This window comes from Myxocyprinus asiaticus, chromosome 25 (assembly GCF_019703515.2).
Source record: "Myxocyprinus asiaticus isolate MX2 ecotype Aquarium Trade chromosome 25, UBuf_Myxa_2, whole genome shotgun sequence".
NCBI lineage: Eukaryota > Metazoa > Chordata > Actinopteri > Cypriniformes > Catostomidae > Myxocyprinus > Myxocyprinus asiaticus.
Window position 1 is genome coordinate 13,430,403 of NC_059368.1, and position 19,598 is coordinate 13,450,000.

General features: G+C 38.7%; 1 protein-coding gene across 1 annotated transcript in view; it reads left to right on the forward strand.

Moving 5' to 3' along the window:
* Positions 1-1,369: 1,369 nt before the first annotated feature.
* Positions 1,370-19,598, forward strand: part of LOC127415960 (consortin-like) — a 33,175-nt gene continuing 14,946 nt past the window's right edge. The window contains exons 1-6 of the mRNA XM_051655018.1: positions 1,370-1,516; positions 7,066-7,299; positions 8,799-8,908; positions 10,899-10,929; positions 12,101-12,187; positions 13,366-13,465. Of these exons, the coding sequence (XP_051510978.1) occupies positions 7,068-7,299; positions 8,799-8,908; positions 10,899-10,929; positions 12,101-12,187; positions 13,366-13,465 (560 nt within the window). The 5' untranslated portion in view covers positions 1,370-1,516; positions 7,066-7,067. The remainder of the gene's footprint in view (positions 1,517-7,065; positions 7,300-8,798; positions 8,909-10,898; positions 10,930-12,100; positions 12,188-13,365; positions 13,466-19,598) is intronic.

The window sequence follows — 19,598 nt, forward strand, 5'->3', positions numbered from 1 at the left end:
AATCAGTATCACAAAAAACAGCCTCAAAAGTTATCGCAAAAGCACATTCATGAACATTTTTGAAGCTGAGTACAAAAGCATTTTGTGACACTAAAACTAACTTTACCACACTAATGCAATCGGTTTGGCATTTACTGTATGTGTGGATTAGATTAGATATGAAATGACATGTATTTGGGCATTTTGATAAGTTTGATGGACAAATACTTTCCAAATACTAACATACATAGTGACACATGGTTCTATGACAGGATAATTCAACATAACAATTAAAATGTGTTCGTCAGGCATTGGTTAGATATGCAATGTAAAGTTAAGAAAACATGCAAGCACACATTCAAATGCTTCAGTGGATCTGACACAGAAGTGGACAGGATAGTAACTTTTGGAAGGCAGAGTTTACATAGCACAGTCATGTTTTTACCCTGTTTGATTTTTGTAAATCCAGTGGTCAAACACTAACTGCAGAAAGTCACCACAGTGACTCTTGTTGCAGTGGCAGTATTTACTTCTTTTTGCTCCAGTTCCTAAATATTCATGTCTATTCCATGTTTCCCCTTAAAGATGTTAGCAAACTGTTTTTTTATATTTTGAGGGAAGAATTCTGACAATATGTCAATTAGCTTTGGAAATGAGGTTACAGAATTGTAAAAATTGAATACAGACTTTTTTTTTTAGTTTATAATAATCCCTGAACAGCTAGCTTTTTCATGTTAATAATAACTGTGTGATCTATTTCAAAACAAAAAGATATTATGAGGGGACCATTCTGCTTGCATTTTGTTTGGTTCTGTGGGGCTTAGTTAAGATTACTCAATCCTCAGATGAGTTTTCATGAATAATTCATTACACAACTAGCATTAGCACAAAAATAAATCACAAAATGCATAGAAAAAACCCCAACACTTTTAAATTCTGTCCAAATGGAAGCTTGTTCATGCACTCAAAACTACTCCTAAGGCAAATGTGATGCAGTTTTCAGGAATAGAAAATAGTTAAAATACAATTTCACAGGCAACATGCTAAATACAACCTACCTTCATGTGACCGGACAGTCATGACTCCACACATTTTCTGATGTAAGGACTATTATATACTGTAATATATCAGACGCTAGATTTCTCTCAGATTCTATGGGTACTAGCACTCAGACATACACAAATGGACAGTTTTCTTTTTTTCTTTTTTTTTTTTTTTACTAAATGAAGTGAAATTGACAAATTTCTATCTGATTGATTAAAGCACATTTCCAGTATCAGTGCTCCATATGAGCCGATAGGTGGCGCTAAACACACACAGAGAACGTAGACCGAAACATTCCCATCGAAACGCCCCGGTTTGAATCGTAAACAACTGCTCAGATGCAAAGACGAGCTATCGAAACTGACTTCAGACCGGTGTCTATTTCACACACGAGGGTCAGGGGTGCAGCAGCCTTGGGAACAGATATGGAAACTGTCCGTGGTGAAGGGATTTACAGATGCGGACTGCTGTAACATCATTGTAGAAAGCAAACGTAAGTATGAAAGGGCTATTTCGATGGGTCGCGTGGAAATGTATTGTTTTTAAATTGTGTTGATTAGAAATAAATAGTAATAAAGGGTGTAATACGCTGTAGAACATTTAGTAAACTACAGCGTTTGGGACAAATTAAAGCATGCGCCTTTACGTGCTCTTTTATTTATGTAAGTTATTTGTGTGCAAGGTATGAATGCAAAATGCATTTATTTGTATGTAAATATAAATGTAATTTACTAATTCACGTTAAGTTGGGACTCTTACTGTTTGCGTTTACATTTATTCAGTTAGATAGTTTACAGGGTGTACAGTAAATGAGAAGTTAAATTTTCTTGCTTTCTTTGTCTTTCAGAATTTAGAGGAGTAAGAGTATATCACATGTCTTAAATTGTTACTATATTGCCTACTATATTATATATTATCAATTTGTTCAGTATTATATATATATATATATATATATATATATATATATTAGCACAAGGATTTGTTCATAAAAACTCAGTATGGCTTCAGCAAGAAGAATGCAAATGATCCTGTTTTTGATCTTATTTTCTTGTCATCTTGAATTTCTCCAGTGTGTAAAACAATTGTGTGTAATGTTAAAACTCTTAAAGGAATAGTTCTCAAAAATGCAAATTCTCTTATCAGTTACTCACCATCATGCTATCTGCAGAACACAAACAAAGATTTTTAGAAGAGTATCTCAGCTCTGTAATCCACATAAAGCAAGTGAATGGTGACCAAAACTTTGAAGCTTCAAAAGCACATAAAGGCAGCATTAAAGTAATCCATATGACTCCAGTGGTTTAATCCATGTCTTCTGAAGCGATCCAATTGATTTTTGGGTGAGAACAATTGATTTTTGACATCAGCAGTCTCCTTGGCAATCATGATTTCATGCTCGATTATGCTTCCTAGTACCATGCGCTCTGCGCATGCTTCAAGCACTTGGAAGTGTAATCAAGCTTGAAATCATGATTGTGCTTAAAGACAGCAATGGCAAGATGTATATGGAAAAATAAGTTACATTTTGGTCTGTTCTCACCCAAAATCGATTAGATAACTTAAAAAGACATGGATTAAACCACTGGAGTCATATGGATTACTTTTATGTTGCTTTTATGTGCTTTTTGGAGCGTAATTGTTTTTTGTTATCATCCACTTACCTTGTATGGTATCATCCACTTACCTAAATATTCCTTGGCCGACTGTGGTAGCGGAGGCTGCAAGGTCTCACTATGAGGGAAAAAGGCTGCTGAGAGCAAAACGGGTGGCGAGACAGCTTCTTCCTATATTCCCAGAGCTGCTGGAGGAGGTTGCGGTCACCTGGAAGGATAAACCCTTTACTAGTACAGTGCCTATTCAGGTGGGATCCATGCTCGACGTGGAAGGGATGGAGAAGGAGGGTCTTCTCCGCATGCCTTCCATAGAGCCTTTAGTAGCAGCGCATCTGCACCCCAGGCTCACGGCGGCTGTGAATCCGACATTGCCATCCAAAGCTGACCGTTTCCAGTCAAACATGACGGAACGCACTTACAAAGCGATCTCTATGATAACTGCATACCAAGCTGAGCTGCAGAATGAGGTGTCTGCCATGCCAGGCCAGGCACAATGGGATAAGATTTGTGTGGTCACTGATCTCTCTCTCCATCTGCAGAGATGTGCTATTCAAGCTGCTGATAATCCATGGCCACAGTGGTGATACAGGAGAGAGAGCACAATGGTTGAATTTGGCTAATCATTCTGACAGGGAGAAAGAGGCTATTTTGCACCGGTAGTTTCATAGTGGATATTTGGTTCAGCCCTGACACGGATGCAGAAGAGGTGCGAGGAAAAGAAGAGGGATCTTTGCAGCTCTTTCTACCCAGAAAGACACAGATTGCGCCCCCTCCACCACCTCTGCAAACTTTCGCTCAAGTCACGGCTCGTCCACCTCCTAGCTATTGCATTCCTAGATGGCAGAGGCAACATGTGAGTGCAGCGGGTCAGAGTGGAGTTCCAGAGCAAAAATGTGTTTGGCCCAGGAAGAACTATCCACCTGCTCCAGCTCAGACCGGCTCATCCCAATAAGGGAGCGAAGAGGAAGAAGAAGGCACCCTGATGGTTCTTTCCAGTGGGGGTTCTTTCCCGTATGCTGGCTACCACCCTTCAGTTCTTCAGCGTTCAAGAGGGAATGAGTTCCGGAGTTCCCAATTGTTCTGTATGGCAAACAGAGGCCTGGTCAAGGGGATGCAGAGCAGTGAAGAGGACAAGAGATGGTGCAGTGGTGCACATCCACCTACTTGTCAAAAGCACTTTACACTCTCAAAATTCAATAAATGTTTCAAAAATGTTGAATGTTATAAGAACAGCCGTGGCCTCTTCCGCTGTGGAGAGACCTGTTGTCGCAGGCACAGGGTGAGAGGCACAGGCACATCCTCATCCAGAGCACCTGGCACTGTGAGCCTGGCCTGTGAGTGGTTCAATTTGAATGCAACTGGGTAGTCTTATTAGGACTATACAGAATGATAGAGCATCGTCTACTATGGGGGTGTCAAACTCTGTTCCTGGAGGGCCACAGTCCAGCAGAGTTTAGCACCAACCTTAATTAAGCACCTTAAGCAGCTAATCAAGATCTTCAGGAGTGCTTGAAGATTACAAGGAGGCATTTTGGAGCAGGGCTGAAACCAAACTCTGCAGGGCTGTGGCCCTCCAGGAACTGAGTTTGACACCCCTGGTCAACTAGATCTTTGTCTGGGTGTAAATGGGGCGTGTTTGAGAGTTGGTGTGCTGACAAACACGAGATTCCCTATCAGTGCTCAGTGGTGGTTATACTATAATTTCTACAAGAATTGATAGATAAGGGGAAAGCGTTCTCAACCATAAAAGTGTTTCTGGCTGCTATATCATCATGTCATATAGGCTTTGATGCTAATATATTAGGGCAGCATCCTTTAGTGTGCCGCTTTATGAAGGGAGTGCGTCGCGCTCTCCCAGTTTCTAAACCGCTTTCTCCCTCATGGGATTTAGTGATGGTGCTTGATGCTATTTCAGGGCCTCCATTTGAGCCATTTGGCAGAGTTGATTTCAAGATATTGTCGTTCAAGATGGCACTATTGTTAGCATCGGCTTCAGCGAAACGAGTCAGTGAGATACATGCACTTTCTGTACATTCTGCGTGTATGCAATTTATGCAAGAGGATGCAGGGGTTTTATTATGACCAATTTTTTATTATGAAGTTATTCAATCTATTGTTCGTCTTGAACTTTTTGTCCACCACCCTTTGCTTCGTTAGAGCAGCAGAGGTTGAATGCATTATGCCCAGTGCGTGGTCTGCGCATTTATACAGAGAGGACTGAAAAATTCAGGGAGAATTATCAGCTATTTGTTTCCTGGGCGAAATCGAGCACAGGAAAGCCAATCACCAAACAGCGCTTATCGCACTGAATAGTGGAAGCTATTTCTTTGGCATATTCCAGTAAGGGTCAAAATACCCCAACTGGGTTGCGTGCGCATTCTATGAGGGGAATGTCTACATCGTGGACTCTCTTTAAAGGGGTTTTGATTCAAGATATTTGTGAAGCGGCGAGCTGGTCTTTACACATTACACATTTGCAAGGTTTTATAAATTGGATGTTACAGCACAGACTTTAGCGCATGCTGTAATGAGCGTTGGCTCTTGAGCCCGCCAGGACGCTCCCAGCCCTGGATAGTTATGATGGTTGGCAGAGGGATTCGAAACAAGCTGTCTGGCAATACAGGAGATAGGATATCCTATAGTGAGACACTGAAATGTATAATTGAAAGAGAACTATAGGTTACTTGTGTAACCCCGGTTCTCTGATAGCATTAAGTGAGGTGTCTCACCAGGTCACCCTCCTTGCTGTGTGTGCGAGGAAGAGGTGTGTTGTTTTGAAAAATTTAATGACGCTGTGTCACCCCATTTATACTGGGAAGTGGAGCCACCTCCAGACACAAGTGTCACTTCTGCCAGCCAATAAGGGCTCGCATAATGTAATAGGGCTTCTAGGAATACGCAGAAGGGGTGTATCCCATAGTGAAACACCTCACTTATAATTATAATTATAATTGTAATTATAATTGTATTTTTACATTATAATGCTGTCAGAGAACCGGGGTTACACAAGTGACCTATAGATTTCTCTGCTTTATTCAAATGAGGAACGAAAAACGCCAATCACTGTGAGCTGAAAGCAGTGACGTCTGTCAGAAGCGCTTAAAACATGCCTTTAATGCTGGAGTTTCTGCTGGATGCTGTGCTTTAATCACATCATCATGTATATTTCTGACTTCAAACAGACTTCAAATGATGGTTGCATGCATGTGGCAATACTTTGGCTGGGTAAGCAAAAGTGTAATAAATCAACAGTGTTTGTGCATTGTGGGCATTCAAAATTTAAGCTGGCATCTTTCCAACTGTAATCGCGCATATATAAGATGATATTATTGATCATATTCTGAAAACAATGATAGACAAAACACAATGGCTTTGTCTGGCAAACATGTCTAGCATGTTGAGCTTGGGTGAGCGGAGTTTTTCCGCGCCAGTGGAAACGTAAACGCCTCTGATTGGCCATTGCTTTCATGCGCTCAACAGATATGTCTGTGATTTTGAATAATATATATTTTTTATTTTGTTATATTAATATAATAATGCATATGAAACACGGTTGTTTAATAAATTTATTTACTTTACTTTTTTGGTTTACATTTTTCTTTTATTAATTTTCTTGGGGAAAACGTGAAACGAAAAGGTGGTAAAGTTTAATTGTTGACTTGTTCCTTGTTAAATTAAGTAAAATAAATGAAAAGGTGTTAAAACATAACTGTTGAATATTATAAATGGTTGCTGCAATATATTCAGCATCTTGGTTTATTTAAAATTTACTGCCTGGTTCTTGGATCGACAGGTCTTGGTCTGGGTCTTGGGGATAGGTTTAGGTCTGGATCTGGGTTTTGAAGGGTCTAGTCTTGGTCTGGATCTGGGTCTCAAGGGGTCTAGTCTTGGTCTGGGTCTGAGTCTTAGGTTGTCTGATATTGGTCTTGGTCTTGACTACACATCTGGTTTCCACACAGAATTCTTTTGGAGAAAGATTTGAACTTGTGAACATTGTGTTGGATTCTCACTAGCATCGACATAAACATTGGGGACAGCAGGGTACTGTGGTGTTGTGAAATCTGTTGGAAAACAGAGATCAGGTGGTAAATGTTGGCTTGTAAGTGTCATAAAATATATTTGCTGTGATACTAAAGGAAAAGTTTACCTAAAAATGAGAACTCTGCCATAATTTACTCACCTTCATGTTGTTCCAAACCTGTATGACTTTCTTTCATGGAAAGTTAGAAACTGACAGCCTCAGTCACCATTCACTTTTTATGTAAAAAAAGATGCAATGAAAGTGAATGTGATTAAGGCTTTCAGTCCCTAACATTTTGCTTTTTGTGTTCTATGGAAAAAGGAGTCATACGGGTTTATAGTCAAAGTCATATTACTTATTTTTATTATTATTATTATTATTATTTTTTTATCTTCTTTGTGATCACAGTTATGGAGGATCCTGAGACAAAGGAGTCTGTAAGATGGACAGAGATGAGCAGGAGAACCCAGACTACAGAAGATATCATCAACCCTTGCCTAACAGTCTCTGATGTGACTCAGAACAAGCTGAAAGAGACAGATGAGATGGACTTGGACACTGTTAAGCACATTTCAGAGAGCAGGAGCTCACAAGATAGGTCTCAAAACAACATCATTAGCCATAGTCACCCTTTAGATCAAGGTATTCCATATCGCAGTAACTGTTTTTCTATTTAAACATGCACTAGATGGACGTCTTTGACTGTTGAGCTGCGTCTTGCCATGTTAAGTAAAAAAAACGTTCTGTTTTATTCGTTGAGCTTCATGTAGCTTTTTTTTAGCGCAAGAATGCGTTCGGTCTGAACGGCCCCTAATAGTTTTTGGTGTTAGCACACTCTAACATTCAACAATAATCGAAATAATACTTAAAGGGTTATTTTGTCACCTACTGGCTAGTCACATACCATACATCAACATGAAAACATTCAAAACACGTCTTTCACTGTTAGCACGGCATGTAGTTCATTGAACATTAACATGGATAGTTCACCCAAATATGAAAAATCTCTCATCGTTTACTCACCCTTATGTCGTCCCAAATGTGTATGACTTTCTTTCTTCAGCAGAATGCAAACAAAGATTTTTAGAAGAATATCTGAGCTCTGTTGGTCATTACAATGCAAGTGAATGGTGATCAGACCTTTGTAGCTCCAGAAATCACAAAAAGAAAACATAGAAGTAATCTATAAGACTCCAGTGGTTAAATCCATATCTTCAGAAGGAATATAATAGGTGTGGGTGACAAACAGATCACAATTGAAGTCCTTTTTTTACTCTAAATCTCCACTTTCACTTTTTTAGTTAAAAAAGCACTTATTATAGCTAATTGTTATGTTCACCCACACCTATTATATAGCTTCTGAAGATATGGATTTAAACACTGGAGTTATATGGATTACTTTTATCTTTCCTTAAGTGATTTTTGGTGCTACAAAGGTCTGATCACCATTCAGTTGCATTGCATGGACCTACTGAGCTGAGATATTTTTCTAAAAATCTTTGTTTTTGTTCTGCTGAAGTAAAAAAGCAATGCACATCTGAGATGCCATGAGGGTGAGTAAATGATGAGAGAATTTTCATTTTTTGTTGAACTATCCCTTTAATATTAAAATGACTGAATGTACTCAAAACACACTGAGTTTAGTATGTATAAAACACTCAAGTAATTAATATGCTACATAAATAAGATGATTATTTAACAGTCAAAGTACCATTCAAAAAATAACATTCCATAATGACCACATAATTTAGGTGTGTTTAGTCAAATAAACTCTTGAAAAGCTTTCTCTTAAAGGCATAGTTTACCCAAAAAATGTATATTCTGTCATCATTTAATCACCCACTTGTTGTTCCGAACCCGTAGTACTTTCTTCTGTGGAACACAAAAGGAGATGTTGCCCTTACTCACCATTCACTTTCATTGTATAGAAAAATGCAATGAAAGTGAATGATGACTGAAACTAACATTCTGCCTAACAGATCTTTTTGTGTCCTTTCATGGAAGAAAGAAGGTCATGTAGGTTTCGAACAACATGAAGATGAGTAAATGACAGAATTTTTATTTTGGGTGAAATTTCCCTTAAAAATAGATAAATCAGTATAGGTTTGGATTTTTCTTATTGTTTCTCCATTTCTTTGCAGGCACTTTTTCTGGCCTTGTGCCATCTGGGCCCAGTCCTTTCCTTCTGGCTTCACTGCAGTCCCTTATTGAAGACGATGATCACATGCTCCTCCCTCATTCCTTACACCAGGTGTGTACTCTATAGGTTTGAAAAGGTTACTCGCATATAAAGGCCATAGCCAAAAAAAAAAAAAAAAAAACCCAAACAAAGGCTTCAAGTGCATGTAGTCCTTTTTGAATCCTTTTGAATAAAAGTTTGCATGTGCATTTTTTGTTAACCTCATCATCCATCACAAAATATACTTGGAACATTAATAAAACTGAAGGATGGCTTATCCAGTCCATACTGTTAACCTGACAAATGCTCATGTGTATTCAGTAGATTGTGATAGATTGCTAAAATTTTCGCAAGGGTAGCTAGAGGGCTCATGCTGTTCAGTTCAGGCCTCTTGACTGTCATGAAGTAGTTATTTGTAATATAACCTTGATGGAATAATCATATTCTTTTAAAGGCTTTCTGTTCCGTATAATTGAAGCAGAACAAACTGTTATGGCTTTGTGATCTAAATAGGGTGTTGTCTTGTTTTTGTCCATTTTATAGGCTTTTCACTTCACTCTGCCTTAAAAGTTCTTCAAAAACTCTAAACTCCATGCTGATTTAAAATCAGATCATTTAGCAAGACAAACAACCAAAATTGCTGTTGCTCACAGGAATAGTTTATCTCTCTCTCCCCCTAGGGTTATGTAGAGCCAGAAAGTGGTCAAAAGTATTTTAGTTTATTTTTGCAAGAGGTCAAATTGCTTCTCATTGGCCCCATTTACACCTCATTTAAACATGCATTTTTGGTGATCGTATCACAATCATCTAGCACTTGACCACATTAAAAGCCAGGCTTAATGCACCCAAGACACATTGTGAACGGATTGTGATTGGATCACTGAAACCACATTCAAAGGTGGTCAGGGATGTATTCTGAAATGCATGTTAATGCCATGTGTAAAAGCGGCCATTGATATTTTAATTAGATAAAATCGACAGCACAGGGAAAATTTGAATACTTTTCCTTAGCTCTGTCTAATGTCTTAAGCACTGCTCTAAAAACAGGTGATCCATGTAAGAGAATGCATCAGAGGGGTAAAAAGTAGGCTAATTATTTCATGCGTGTGACTTCTCCAGCCCAGGCTTAATGTCAGACCCGTTTGGCTGTCATGTTCACATGTGTTCCTTTAGCATTGTTATTTAAGTGTTATATTAAAGTAGTAGTTTAAACCCAAAAAATAAATTTACAGTGCCATCCCAGATGTGCATGACTTTCTTTCTTCTGCAGAACACAAACATATCTCAGCTCTGTTGGTCTATTCAGTGCAAGTGAAAGGTGGCCTGAACTTTGAAGCTCCACATAAAGGCAGCATAAATGTAATCCATATGACTCCAGTGGTTAAATCCATGTCTTCAGAAGTGATATGATAGGTGTGGGTGAGAAACAGATCAATAGTTAAGTCCTTTTTTACTATACATTTTCCTCCCTGCCTAGTAGGTGGCGATATGCACGAAGAATGCGAATCGGCAAAAACAAAAGAAGAAGAACTCTTAGGAAATAAGTGCACTTAGGAGAGCTGGTGAAAGTGATTTGTATTGATCTGTTTCTCACCCACACCTTTCATATTGCTTCTGAAGACATGGATTTAACCACTGGAGTTGTATGGATTAATGTTATGCTGCCTTTATGTGTTTGTGGAGCTTCAAAATTCTGATAACCATTCACTAACATTGAAAGGACCAACAGAACTGAGATATTTTTCTAAAAATCTTTGTGTTCAGCAGAAGAAAGAAAATCATACATATCTGGGATGGCATGAGGGTGAGTAAATGATGAGAGAATTTTCATTTTTGGGTGAACTATCCCTTTAAAAGATGGTCTTCACCATAGCAGCGTTTCGTGATCAGTGAAGTAAAATGAAATCAAGACTCTAGATTCAGGTCTAACAGGAAATGCAGTCTTGATTGACGACCAACTGGGAGTCTTTAAGCAGGATGTTTGATAAAACCTGTCTTTGGAAGAGAAATGGCTTGGAGCAGACGTAATATTTTACTTGCTAATATTTTCCTTCCATTACAGATAGCAGAGGCCTACTTCCTTGAAAAGGATTGTATCCTTTTGCATTTTAAATCCACTACAGTCATTTGCAGATGGATCTGTGTCGGTTTCCTCTTTGTCTTTCTTTTACGATCGCTAAGCGGTCCATATTGATGCTGTTGTCATAGTGACCAGGGCAAGTTTAACCATCAGAGGGCTCATTAGGGTGTGTCCCTCTTGTAGATGTTTAGGGTGTTGCAGAAAAGGAAGAGCTTTGATGAATTTTTAAGTAATTTGAAACAATGACAGAGATTTATTTAGTGAATGTAATGATTGTTAATAAATATGTTATTGTAGTTGTAGTTATATGTAGTTGTACAGAGCGGTTATCTGAGTTACAGTAGACTTTGTCAGTTTGAACCAATCTGGCCATTCTCTGTTGACCTCTCTCAGCAACAAGGCATTTCCATCCACAGAACTGCCGCTCACTGGATGTTTTTTGTTTTTGGCACCATTCTGAGTAAATTCTAAAGACTGTTGTGTGTGAAAATCCCAGGAGATCAGCAGTTACAGAAATACTCAAACCAGCCCTTCTGGCACCAAAAATCATGCCACAGTCCAAATCACTGAGATCACATTTTTTGATGGTCGACGTAAACATTAACTGAAGCTCCTGACCCATATCTGCATGATTTTATGCACTGCACTGCTGCCACACGATTAGCTGATTAGATAATCGCATGGATGATTGTTGGTGCCAGACGGGCTGGTTTGAGTATTTCTGTAACTGCTGATCTTTAGAATTTATTCAGAATGGTGTCAAAAACAAAAAACATCCAGTGAGCGGCAGTTCTGTGGACAGAAATGCCTTGTTGATGAGAGAGTTCAACAGAGAATGGCCAGACTGGTTCAAACTGACATAGTCTACGGTAACTCAGATAACCGCTCTGTACAACTGTGGTAAGAAGAATAGCATCTCAGAATGCTATTCTGAGATGCTAGTTGGTGCAGTTTTGGCTGCACGAGGTGGACCTACACAATATTAGGCAGGAGGTTTTAATGTTGTGACTGATCGGTGAATACCCTGCCTTTATAAAGTAACATGATGATCATATTGATATACAGTATAGTGATATACTGATCCAGTCGGTATTATTGTCATATTATAGTTTTACATTCTAACATATTTTAATATATTAGTCTCTTTCTAAGTGTTGGTTTCTTTAAGCCATGGACTGTGTCAGATCAGTGGGCAGTGGAGTTTCTCCAACTAGAGAAGCTGTACCATGAAAGACTACTGTCCAATCTGGCCTCTATACAGGAGCAATGGGGTAAGAGCCTTGCTTAAAACATCTTAAACCAGCCTAAGCTTGTTTGCTGGTGTCCTATGTCACAGTCTAGCCTGATTGTGACTCCCCTGACTGTCTGTGTGTCATGTCTTTATGTGTCATGTCTTTGTGTGCCATGTCTGTGTGTGTCAGTGTTTTCCCTATCGTTTCTCATAGGTGCTGCCCAGCAGCAATCAGCTTTTCTAAAGCAATGCTGGTTGCATAGCCCGTTTAACAGATCTGCAGCACTTGTGTCCCTTTATTTTCTCCTTTATATAAATCCTCCTCTGCCTCGTGTTCCCTGCTCGTTTGTTTTGTGAGTTTGTGTTTGTTGTTCCCTGTCATGTCGGTTTCCTGTGCCTGAAGATTATCCAGTTGGTTAGATTCTTGTCCATTTTCTGTTTCTGTTGCTTTAGTGTCTTGTGGCCAAGTTTATGTTGATAATTTTTCTCCATCGTGAGAGTTTTTGTTTGTATTTCGTCTTTCTGTTAATAAAATTTATTTTGCCTCCATCTCTGCATTTGGGTCCTTCATCTCTGTAACACTACTGTGACATCCTAGTTTAGGCTGATTTAACGCTGTTTTCAGTAGAGAGTTATGATCATTTGACAAGCTATTGCTAAAATAACTTTAACCAAGGGAGGTCACATTGTTTGCATGTAATAGGATTTCCTTAATTATTGTTTTATCTTATAAAGATGAGACACCTTTTATAAATAGGACAATTTTGTTGTAATTTTAATGACTAGTTTCATCCTTTAAAAGTAAACAGCTGTGTTATGGTTTGATCTCAGGAAACTGCTCATTTCCCAACTGTGCTCCATTGCCCAGACCACATGTGACTCTCTGTTACTCCACTGATATCACTGAAGCACAGAGGTCAAACTTTCCCTCCCACCCTCCACCTTATCTGATTAACTGTCAACAAGACCTAACTGTGTAAAGTGAAACTTGAAGAATGTCACATAGCTGTTGTAAATAATGGTTGTTTTGGTATGATTTTTGTTCTAGTGGAAAATCAGGGACTGAGTAAAGAATTCATGTATTTCAACCACTGCCATGTATTTTATGTGTATATTCAAGTGTGTATTTTTGTGGTTTTGGGTGTATTTGTGAGCAAGAAAGAAAAAGAGACTAAGTCCAAACATTAACAAGCCTCAAATCCATATGTTTGCTTTCAGAGTCCCAAACCAAAAGTAACTCCGCTTTAAACACTAATGGAATGGACAGAGAGAGAGAGCATATGGAATCGTTGAGTCATATCTGCAGAACACATCAGAGGTAAGACTGTGTGTTAACTTGTAAGTCATAGACAAAGGTTGTCCATACCAAAGATTTAGTGCTTTATAAAATTAATATAACAATTATTTTGTATAACTTTATAGAGGTGTATCTTTCTTATGAATATTTAAATATTTTACTATACTCTATAAAGCACCTTGAGAAGCTATTCAGTTCATTTTGTTTGAATAGCAATCGTAATCATTCCAAATAAACTTTACAGAAAAAAAATAAAAATAATAATATTTAGAGAAATAAAGAAAGCTACATTAAGAAAATTGGTAACATGCAATTGTTACCTCAAGGATCTATTTCTATTATTTCAACCCCCTAAAAAATACTTTGTTGGTGTAACCTAATTTTCAGGTTGATTTAGGCAGATGAAACAACATTTTTGGCTTGAATAAAACCATTTAATTAAGATGTTACCACGTAAAACTTTTTTTTAAGTGAACTGACAACATTAGAGTGTACCTTTTAAAGATGCTATATAAAAATACACTTTATTATAATTTACACAATTTGCCTCAGTCAAATCTTTAAAAAAATGATTTGTTGTTTTAAGTTGTTTTATTAAAGGAAAAAACACTGTTGTAAAAACAGAGTACATTATTAACAATGTATGTAGGTAAACAGAATTATAATATAGCCTATTGCAGAGCTAATCAACTTCAGAAAGGTCAGGGGCCCTATATATATATATATATATATATATATATATATATATATATATATATATATATATATATATATATATATATATTCTGAGTAAACTCTAGAGACTGTTGTGCGTGAAAATCCCAGGAGATCAGCAGTTACAGAAATACTCAAACTAGCCCATCTGGCACCAACAATCATGCCATGGCCCAAATCACTGAGATCACACTTTTTCCCCATTCTGATGGTTGATGTGAACATTAACTGAATTTCCTGCTCATATCTGCATGATTTTATGCACTGCACTGCTGTCACACGATTGGCTGATTAGATAATCGCTTGGAGGATTGTTGGTGCCAGATGGGCTGATTTGAGTATTTCGGTAACTGCTGATCTCCTGGGATTTTCACACACAACAGTCTCTAGAATTTACTCAAAATGGTGCCAAAAACAAAAAACATCCAGTGGGGGGCAGTCCTGTGGATGGAAATGCCTTGTTCATGAGAGAGGTCAACAGAGAATAGCCAGACCGGTTTGAACTGACAAAGTCTACATTATATATTATATATACAGTTGAAGTCATAAGTTTACATACTCCTTTGCCAAATACATTTAAACTCAAACTTCACATTTAAACTTCACAATTCCTGACATTTAATCGTAGAAAACATTCCCTGTCTTAGGTCAGTTAGCATCACTACTTTATTTTAAGAAATTGAAATGTCAGAATAATAGTAGAGAGAATGATTTATTTCAGCTTTTATTTCTTTTATCACATTCCCAGTGGGTCAGAAGTTTACATACACATTGTTAGTATTTGGTTGCATTGTCTTTAAATTGTTTAACTTGGGTTTTTTCAGTTCTGCCCACAAATTCAGACTGAGGTCAAGGCTTTGTGATGGCCACTCCAATACTTTGACTTTGTTGTCCTTAAGCCATTTTGCCACAACTTTGAAGGTATGCTTGGGGTCATTGTCCATTTGGAAGACACATTTGCGACCGAGCTTTAACTTCCTGACTGATGTCTTGAAATGTTGCTTCAATATATCCACATCATTTTCCTTCCTCATGATGCCATCTATTTTGTGAAGTGCATGAGTCCCTCCTGCAGCAAAGCACCCTCACAACATGATGCTGCCACCACCATGCTTCATGGTTGGGATGGTGTTCTTCGGCTTGCAAGCCTCACCCTTTTTCCTCCAAACATAACAATGGTCATTATGGCCAAACAGTTCGATTTTTGTTTCATCAGACCAGAGGACATTTCTCCAAAAGATCTTTGTCCCCATTTGCACTTTCAAACTGTAGTCTGGCTTTTATATGGCGGTTTTGGAGCAGTGGCTTCTTCCTTGCTGAGCAGCCTTTTAGGTTATGTCGATATAGGACTCATTTTACTATGGATATAGATACTTGTCTATCTGTTTCCTCAAGCATCTTCACAAGGTCCTTTGCTGTTATTCTGGGATTGATTTGCACTTTTCGCACCAAACTATGTTCATCTCTAGGAGACAGAATGCATCACCTTCCTGATCGGTATGATGGCTGCGTGATCCCATGGTGTTTATACTTGCATACTATTGTTTGTACAGATGAACGTGGTACCTTCAGGTGTTTGGAAATTGCTCCCAAGGATGAACCAGACTTGTGGAGGTCTACAAAAAAAATGTCTGAGGTCTTGGCTCATTTCTTTAGATTTCCCCATGATTTCAAAAAAAGAGGCACTGAGTTTGAAGGTAGGCCTTAAAATACATCCACAGGTACACCTCCAATTGACTCCAATTAGCGGCTAGCCTATCAGAAGCTAAATTAGGCTTGACATCATTTTCTGGAATTTTCCAAGCTGCTTAAAGGCACAGTTAACTTTGTGTATGTAAACTTCTGACCCTCTGGAATGGTGATATAGTCAATTAAATGTGAAACAATCTGTCTGTAAACAATTGTTGGACAAACTACTTGTGTCATGCCCAAAGTAGATGTCCTAAATGACTTGCCAAAACTATAGTTTGCGGGGGGAAAATGGACGCCATGCAAGGAGCAGACGTGTGAGCGACGAGCTCTGCGCACTTTGCTGAATTTTCGATTATTCTCATGTTATAATCTGATGAAATTTGATACACCCAGTTACAGATTTGTCCTTTGTTGCAAAACATGGCAAAGAAGTCAAAATCCTCGGGCTCTGGAGATATTAAAAGACACTTACTTGTTCAGGATGAAAGCCCCGACAGGCCTACAGACCGGGGACTCGATTTGGATGGCACGGCGGGAGAGGAGATCCAGCGTCAGTTGTCCAACATGTCGATGATGTTGACGAAGATTCTTGCTGACTTGGAGGATCTCCCTGTAATACGTCGATCGATCACGGCGATGGAAATAAAATTCTCTGAGTTGGGTACAAGAGTGTCTGATGTTGAAAAACGAATCGATTTTCTGGAATCTTCGGAGAGTGAATTATCCGCTAATCCGCCCGCGACCAAAGTTGATTTGGAACATCTCCTTGAAAAGCTTGAAGATCTTGAAAATAGAAACTGCAGGAATAACATACGAATTGTTGGAATTCCTGAGCATGAGGAGGGCAGAGATATGGTGAAATTCCTGGACGAGCTCTTCCCGAGTCTGCTCGACATATCAGGCCACAAGCTGGAAATTGAGCGAGCTCACAGAGTGCCAGCTCACAGATCTGCTGAGGGAGATAGGCCCAGATCGATTCTGGCCAGATTTCTGAGATCATCCGATAAAGATCTTGTGTTGCGCCAGGCGAGGAGCAAAGGGAAGCTTTCTTGGAAGAACCATAATGTTTTCTTGTTCCCAGACTTTGCGAGTTCGACAAGAGAGAAACGCGATCGGTTCAAGGAATGTAAGAAACTCTTACATCAGAAAAAGATCTCGTTTGCTCTGATATTTCCTGCCAAACTGAGAATAGAAACGAAAAACGGTCGCAAAGTATTCACATGTCCAAATCTGGCAATGTCTTTTATAGAATCAATGACTGAGTAAACCATTGGATGTTTCTTATGTGAGTGGGCCTGACTCGCTGTACCTAACTCTTGAGGAAGCTGGGTGAAATTTTGGGTTTTTTGCGTTGGCTCCGCCGTGCGGCTGGAGCTTGTTTTGTGAATAACGCTTTTCCTTAAAGAAACTTTTGCATTGATGGAAGATTACATTTGCATTGAAGTTCCCGGCCAGTTTGAGAGTGGACACTACGGTTGGCCGCAAAATATTTACATGCTCACACAAAGGATGTCTTTTATAAAGCTGACGGATTGTGTAAGTCATGGTATTTACTTTTATGCAGCCTCCGAGTGAATTGACTCGACCAACCGGGGATCCGGGATGCCTGTTTTGTTTCTTTTTGTACTGGTTCCGCCTAGCGGCTGGAGCTTGTTCTGTTGAATAACACTCCTTTGGAACAGCTGTGGATTAATCTGTTCGTTCTTCGTGCTTATTCCTCCTGCTGACTGTAGTTTGTTTTGAGTTTTCTTTTTTTTTTTACGGGACATTGGAATGATTACGTCATCCGCTGAACTCATAACAGCTGGCTCACAGAACATTCATTTGTCTGTCCGAGGAATCTGAACGGTTTTATATCAGCTGGAATTTGTTTTGTGGAAGATCACATCTTTGAGACAGTTCTGTGAATGAATCTACACATTTTTTGTGTTCATTCTTCCTATTAACTGGGTTTATTTCACAAAGTATTTTCTGTTATGTAATTTCACAAATTTGTGAGGCAGAATTGAGCAATCCGATGGCAAAGTTGTTGTGGGGACTCGTGTGCATTCATGGACCTTTTGAGTTTAAAGGGATTGTTGCCGGTTGGCGCTGTCGTGCGTGGGGTTAGTGCGCACGTTTTTCTTTTTTCTGTTTGTTTTGTTTGGGGGGATGTTCGGGGGTTGATTGTTTCACTAATGGGGAATGTGGTCTTCATAATTTTGTTTTTCACACACAATTTATTTTTTTTATTATATCAATATGTCAGTTGTTAATATGAGTGTACTATCTCTCTCCACATGGAATGTGAATGGGTTGGGGCACCCCATAAAAAGAAGGAAGGTTATTACTTTTCTTAAACGTAAGAAATATGATATAGTGTTTCTTCAAGAAACACATCTCTCCCCGCAGGAAGCTGAAAAATTTGGGAAGATATGGGGTGGACATGTTTTCTTTAGTGTTGGCTCAAGTAAGAGCAAGGGAGTCATTATATTGATTAATAAACATTTACAATTCAAATTTCTCAAACAGATTAAAGATAAATTAGGAAGAGTAATTATTGTTTTAGCTGAAATTCAAGGGCAAAGTCTGATTTTGGCTAATATTTACGCACCTAACGTTGATGATCAGGGCTTTTTTATAGATCTTGAAGGGATGTTGCAAACCGCTGGCACCCCTCATGATATAATATTGGGAGGAGACTTTAATCTTTTGATGGATTCAGTCCTTGATCATAGTGAAGCTAAAGTGTGTAAACCCCCTAGAGCAACATTGACGCTTCACAGGATGTGTAAAAATCTTGGTCTTTCGGATATTTGGAGACTTTTGAACCCATCCGGTAGGTACTATACATTTTTTTCATCAGTCCATAAGATTTATTCTAGAATAGATTTTTTTTTATATCCAAATCCCTCATTTCATCTGTTGTTGATTGCTCAATTGGAAACATTTTAGTCTCGGATCATGCCCTGGTGAGTTTAGAGGTGATGCCACATATAGAGAAAAAGAAATCATATAGTTGGCGCCTTAATGTATCCCTTTTACAAAATCCTGATTTCCAACAAATGTTAAAGACTGAAATCAATGTTTATATGGAGACCAACTGGTCCTCAGTATCCTCTGTGAGCGTGGCTTGGGAGTCACTTAAAGCGGTTCTTAGGGGCCGGATCATACAGTATGCCTCATTCATCAAAAAATCCAATGCACGAGAACTTGTGGAGTTGGAAGGAAATATTAAAAGTGCAGAGGCAGAGCTGAAGCGCCGTATGTCATCTGATGGCCTCAGAGAATTGACCCGATTGAAATATAGATATAATACTATTCTGTCGCGGAAAGTGGAGTTTTGGTTATTCAGGGCAAGACAGTCATACTTTGAGTCGGGTGACAAAGCAGGGAAGCTTTTGGCTAGATATATAAAGCAGAGAGAGTCTCTTTCTATCATTCCCTCAGTGAAATCTGCTGGTGGTGAAATATTCCTCGGCCATTGATATTAATAATGCTTTTAAAGAATTCTATATTGATCTTTATAGTTCCACGTCTTCATCTACTAATGAAGATATTAGAAACTTTGTGGAACCATGAGATCTTCCTAAACTGACGACTGAGCAAAAAAACTCTCTTGATTCTGAGATAACCTTGGAGGAGCTTAACGAAGTAATTAAGTTCCTACCTTCTGGCAAGGCTCCGGGGCCAGATGGTTTTGCCGCAGAATTTCTTAGATCCTATGCTATAGAACTGGCCCCACTTTTGTTAGAAGTTTATACTGAAT